Below are 6,449 nucleotides of genomic sequence, written 5' to 3' on the forward strand. Positions count from 1 at the left end.
GGCGTCCCCATGCCTTTCTTGGCATGTTTGCCGGCAGACGGGTGGCCCGTCCGGCCGGTTCAGGGACGTAGACGGCGCCGAGGCCATGTCGGCCGAGGAGGCGGACCAGCGCGTGCGCGGTCTGTACCGGCGGCTGCGCGGCGCCGACCACTATCGCTCGCTGCCGGCGCTGGCCGCCGAGCCGTCGCCGCCGGCGCCGGTCGAGCCGGGCACGCAGGTCACCGAGCACTGGCGGATCCGCCGGCCGATCAACCACTTCGACGCCGAGATGACGGTGGCGGCCATCTGTGACGAGCTGCGCGCCCGACTGCTGGCTCAGGACGAGTGTCTGGACGAGCCGCTCCGCTCCGACCTACAGAAGTGAGCGTCGGGATGGCGGTGGGGGGGGGGGGGGGGGGGGGGGGAAGCCCAAAAGCGCCACGCGAATTGCTGCCGGTCGTCAGGGCAAGCCTTTGAGTCCTCGGGCGCTGAATGGGTGTTGACGCGTGATCTATAAACGAGTCTGGGATGGGGCAATTTTGCCGGAGGATCTGTCAACTTCGGGCTCGATGCCAGGAAGCTGGACCAATTTGAAATCAGGGCGCCGAAGAACTGCTCTAAAGGTGTTGAAAACTTTCCCAGAAGTGATAAGCTTGCATTGTCGTAAGTTGGCATGCGGCAGCAAAACCTTGTCATCTTATGCCACTCTCTTTATGGACAGAAGATAAAAAGTACCTTGTTTCCGGTGGTGTCAGCCAGTCCTCGACATTGCGTTCCTCTGCAATGCGTCGAACCTGCCAGACGCATCAGGCAGCGGGGACAAGCACAATGGTCGTATACCTCCGATCCACATCGTCACGCCGGCCACGTGCGGCCGTGAGCGTAAAGAGCGGGTGCCACGCGCGTGCGGGCGAGTTACAGCCAACGGTAACGGCGTCGACTGTCGGGATGCGGCGTCCCCGGGCCGTGTGGCGCGTTACTTGCCACGCCCGTCGCTAACGAGCGGACGGAGGTCGGGCCGGGCTGCACCTGTTGGTAACGCCAGCGCCTCTGACGGCCGGTGTTGTCCCTGCTCGTCAGGTACGTGGACTTCATCGGCGCGGCCTGCCTGGACGCCGAGGACGAGCAGATGAAGCGCACGATGGCCGAGAAGGTGATGCGCCTGCTGACGCAGCGCCAGACGGCCGATTGTGCCCCCTCCAGCCGCGGTGAGGCGCCGACGGGTGACGAGTGGGGACACTGGAGCGGGCAGCGGACGGGCGACCGCGACCGCCGTCGTGACGGTCCGGCCAGGGCGGCGGTGTGATGGGATGAGCTGGCGGAAGACCGCTCAACCGTCCGCTGACACTGCCTGGCCCTCGCCCCACGTCAGACCCAGGGAAGACTGTCAGAGGCTCGGCCGCTCGGGTGTCTGACCGCTCAACCGTCCGCTGACACTGCTTGACCCTCGCCCCACGTCAGACCCAGGGAAGGCTGTCAGAGGCTCGGCCGCTCGGGTGTCTGACCACTCAACCGTCCGCTGACACTGCCTGGCCCTCGCCCCACGTCAGACCCAGGGAACCCAGGGAAGACTGTCAGAGACCCGGTCGCTCGGGTGTTTTTAAATGGTTACACCGGTCAGGTGTCTGATCGTTTCGCCCGACCTCTGGACTACCGCTGCAGAGGCTCTGACGGGCCCGGGTGGAGGTCTGTCCCACTGCCTCCGCCGAACCTCCTGTTCCGGGTCTGGGGCCGGCCTCGGATTGGTGCGGGAATGTGGCACCCCTTCGAGATGTTTACTCAGGCACTTAGTCGCACAGACAGGGTAGCCGGGTAGGGTGGGCACGTGATATAGTGTATGGGAGTAGTATGCTGCTCAGATGCCGACGAGCGGAGGTGGACAGTGCTGGTCTACTGAAGCGTTTGTCGAAAATTTATGTCTTTGTGTGTGACCCGTTGGATAATTTTACCAGTTGTCTCATGAGGCACGTTTTCGGCGAAGCAAATGCAATTTGCACTTTTGTAGCAGCGCAAGTCCAATGTGCCGTGGGACCCTGCTCTAAATTGCCAAACAGCTGTCGAACCGTCTGGGCTGGGTTGGGCTGGTCTCCGCTGGGCCGTCAAACTGGCTCTACGGCAAATGCTGTCAGCGTCCGCTGGGGATGTGTGCACGTGGCAGCGCCAGGCTGCCGAATCTCACCGACTGAAGCTGCCGGATTGGCGGAGGGTCCGAGCGGGAGCGGGAGCGGGAGCGGAGCCCCACCCTCGCCATCCGCTGCTGCTCCGCCTGCTGCTGGTGATGGCCGCTGCCCAGTGGCGCGCCGCGCTCGGCCGCCCCCGCAGTGACCCACGCACAGTACCCCCCGCGGCTGGATCGATCCCGACGCCTCGCCTCGTCGCAGCCCGCCCGAGCCCGCTGTGCGTCCGCCCGCACCCCTCACGGCACGGCACGGCCCTCTGGGCGCGCCATCGACCACGCTTCCTCAGCTGAAGGCGCCGGCGCCGCGCGTCCGGTGCTGCTCGTGAGGAGCGGCGGCTCGTGCTCAGGCCGCGGCCGCCACGGACCGTCCGGGCAGGGGGCGGGTGCTGGGCCTATGCGCCAGGGGCTGGGATTGCTGTCGGGTCTGTTGTGCTGCTGTGAACTGGTTAGGTCAGCTTGTGGGCTCGGTGAGTTTGCGTGCTCTCGCGGTTTTTGCGAGTTCCTGCTACGGTTCCCTGATGTCTTTTCTCCCCGCTTCCGGAATTGGCGCGGCCGACATAAGTGAATTGCGGAAACAGTATCAGCTTTGAACCATTATTATTAAGGCTCCTGAATTACAGCCATTAACACCTTTCAGTGATCAGCTTTACGCACTGCTTTTTTTGGCCGCGTTTGATGTTTGAAAAACGTTACTGAAATTTTAGAATGCTTGACGTTAGCTCGTCATTCATTGGTGTATCAGGGCTGCCATGTGGTTGTCTTTCATCCCACTCCTTTTGGACGTGCCTCTCTTACTCTGGCCCATTTCCTCTCCCTCATTCTCTCCAGCCTCCTGCCGTTCTCCGTCGGTCATCACGCGACATCTTCAGCAGCACGCAGCGCCCTGCGTATCAGTGTCCGCAACTGCACACCGTATGCCCCTGCCGACCATGCACACTGTGTCACGGGGCCTCAGGTACCTGCCAGCAGCCGTCCCTGCTGACCGTGCCCTCTGTGTCACGGGGCCTCAGGTACCTGTCAGGAGCTGTCCCCTCCGACCACACACTGTGTCACGGGGCCTCAGGTACCTGTCAGGAGCTGACGGGTACCAGCCGTCCCCGCTAACCGTACACACTGTGTCACGGGGCCTCAGGTACCTATCAGGAGCTGACAGGTACCAGCCGTTCCTGCTGACCGTACACGCTGTGTCACGGGACCTCAGGTACCTGACAGGACCTGACAGATACCAGCCGTCCCTGCTGACCATACACGCTGTGGCCCGGGGCCTCAGGTACCTGCCAGCAGCCGTCCCTGCTGACCGTGCCTTCTGTGTCCGGGGCCTCAGGTACCTGACAGGAGCTGTCCCCTGCTGACCATGCAAACTGTGTTCCGGTGCCTCAAATACATGACAGGAGCTGTCCCTGCTGACCGTGCCCTCTGTGTTCGGGGCCTCTGGTACCTGGCAGGAGGCGTCTCCTGCTGACCGTACACGCTGTGTCCCGGGACTCAGGTACCTGACAGGAGCCATCCCTGCTGACCGTGCCCTCTGTGTCCGGGGCCCCAGGTACCTGGCAGGAGCGTTCGGAGCCGAGCGTGCTGTCTCGGGCCCGGTCGGCCAGCTCCAGCCGTGATCGCCGCTCGGTCGGCGACCCCAGGTAACGTGCCGTCGCCGCCGGTGGCCGAGGCTGGTTGTACCCCGCCGTAGTAGCGGTGACATTGGTCGGTGGCAGGCCCAAGTTAGGCGTTATCCCGATATCGCATATGGATATCCTTGTTATAAGCTACTGAGGTAAGCTGTAGTTTTATACTTGATGCTGCTCATATTCTGTATATGAACCCGCACTCGATGGACCGTCAACATATGATGACCTGATAATCAGCTGTTGGATACCTTTTACGACGACCTTGGTTGCCTGGAAGCACCTTTTTGCACCCTGTGTATTTGTACTAAACGATGTTTGTCACGCCGACAGCATCGTTTTCGTTATCACAAGTAAACGTGACCCTACGGCTAGAGTTGCGACATTTGTGGAACATGTTTGACGTAGCTTTGGCTTATTAGTGAAACCATTATTGTTGAACGGGCTGGCAGCCCGTTGGTGACATTTTGCAACAGTTTATTTTACTTGTACGCCGCATAGGTTAACGGAAATGTAGAACTGCGCAGCGCTGCTAGAGCTAGTGCACTTTGCTTCGCGTTTTAGTTAATCGCAGTCATACAACGACGAGCGAAGCTATATATCACCCTTGTCAACATTGGAATCTGGTCTAGAGGGTGATTTGGTCCATTTAGGCGTGACTAATGTTGGTAGTGCCTTACAACTTTCTGGAGCCGGAAGGGGTTTCCCCTTCGTTCCAAACTGCACTATCTGCTGCGGCAAGTGTTTGTAATCGGGCGTATCAGGGTCCGTTTGGTGATAACAGCCTGCCGGGATCCGCCGCGGCAGGGTTGCTCTTGGTGATGCCGGGATGCGGGGTTACCTTTGCACGATGGCCCGTTTGTCCGCGCTCACTCAGGGGTGCGGGACGGGCAGAGACTACGACGGCCGCCTGTCATGCAGCCGACTCTATGCACAGCACGCTCGGGCGAAACTTAAATTGGCTCGGAGGACACGACCCGCGGCTATTACGAAGGGCCACCAGCAGTCCGTCGGCGGTCTGCAGGGCCACCAGCAGTCCGTCGGCGGTCTGCAGGGCCACCAGCAGTCCGCCAGCGGTCTGCAGGGGCCACCTAGCAGTCGGTCGGCGGTCTGCAGGGCCACCAGCAGTCCGCCAGCGGTCCTGCAGGGCCACCAGCAGTCCGTCGGCCGGTCTACAGGGCCACCAGCAGTCCGCGGCTTGTGACTGGCTTCCCGGAAGCCGGCCATTGGGGGCTGGACTCCTTTTCCCGAGAAGTGGGACGTTGTTTGTGCGTGTTGTTTCCCGAAAGTGGTCAGTTTGTATGGTCAGTGGCCTTAGCTCGGGTGTTCGACGAACTGCACAGTGCTATAATGTTATGATCCAACACTTATTTCTTCGAGTTATGGGTAAAGCGGGGGCCGAATATAATAACTGGGGGAGAATCGGCGGTGCGAGACCATAACGTTGGTTTTGTGCGACTGTGGGTTGCGGATACGGCAGTAATGTTGAAATATGAAATGGAAAAGGTGGCAGGTGCTTGCGGTGTTCCTATTTCCCTCGTTTATATAGGTCTTGAGTTGGATATGAGGGATGTGTGGAGAGAAGAAGGTGAGGGACGCCCCACATTTTGATTTTAAATTGAATGGGTTTGATGATTTATTCAACCTGATGTAAATTTACAAACAGCGAGAGCGAAACGTTATGACCATTTATGCCACAAACCTTAAAAAACAATATTTGTGGGGCAGAGCTTCAGTACTTGCCAGTTATCTCTAAATTCTAACCTTAAATGCACAGACGAGAGCGCAGAGTAGTATGTTGTGCCCTTGGTTTAAAATTTTAGAGCAGCTACCAGCTGCTGACGAAAAGTGTCTTTGGTCAGGTTACACAGCTGCTTTTGGTCGTCGCAATAGACGTTGGGTGATGGCCTAAGCATGCTTGCTTCAAGTTTTATGTGTTGCTTTTTTGAAACTGTGAAGGAGAGTCCATAAACAACTGTGTTAATGTGCTCGGTTAATTAAAAACCTTGGTTGACGAAATCTCTCTTAAACGCCTGCGCCCACCTGCGCCTATGGAAAAAGACTCCTCTGTTGCCCACTTAACAGTGTTAATGACCTATACTTGTGTACAACGGCGTGTTTTACTCGGTAGGTGATTTTTGCTCGCTTGTTGAACAGCTTTCCTCAGTAAAATAGCGACGTAGTATGTGCTTGTGTCAGTACTGCCAGTCACTACGAGCGGACTTCGCTTGATGCTGGAGCTGTTTTATGTGTCAGCTAGTAATGTATATAGCAGGCAGTTCAAACGACCCACCGTTCCACTCCCTTAAAGCTTAACGTTGTGTGCAAGTTGTTTTCCTTCCTTTGCGTTACTTTCATGTATTTCTCCAGTCACTTTTTCATTGTTCCTTCGACAAAATGTTCCTGAAATGCTGAGAGATGAAATGTGCGTATCAGTACATAAAAACATATACCACGTGGAGGGGTAAGGCTGTTTATCACCACCTTTTGTGTCTTAGGATGAAGTATTGCTTTCAGAAAAAGAATACCATGAAAATGCCGGACTTAAGTCGCACAGTCTTACTGCAACGCCAACAACTTTGACTTGGTGTCTCCTAAGAATTTAAGGGCGAACTCATGTTAGTCAAAACTGACCTTCAGCTTCGGTCCGTAAGCGTGCACTGCGTTATTCA

General features: G+C 57.6%; 1 protein-coding gene across 1 annotated transcript in view; it reads left to right on the forward strand.

Annotated features, from left to right (window-relative positions):
- LOC119112971 (uncharacterized) overlaps positions 1-3,796 on the forward strand; it is a 28,483-nt gene extending 24,687 nt beyond the window's left edge. Inside the window, exons 3-5 of the mRNA XM_037237275.1 lie at positions 38-360; positions 1,060-1,187; positions 3,702-3,796. Of these exons, the coding sequence (XP_037093170.1) occupies positions 38-360; positions 1,060-1,187; positions 3,702-3,796 (546 nt within the window). The remainder of the gene's footprint in view (positions 1-37; positions 361-1,059; positions 1,188-3,701) is intronic.
- Positions 3,797-6,449: the final 2,653 nt, after the last annotated feature.

Source organism: Pollicipes pollicipes, unplaced genomic scaffold (assembly GCF_011947565.3).
Source record: "Pollicipes pollicipes isolate AB1234 unplaced genomic scaffold, Ppol_2.1 Scaffold_7261;HRSCAF=8764_pilon_pilon_pilon, whole genome shotgun sequence".
In the NCBI taxonomy this organism is placed as follows: Eukaryota; Metazoa; Arthropoda; class Thecostraca; order Pollicipedomorpha; family Pollicipedidae; genus Pollicipes; species Pollicipes pollicipes.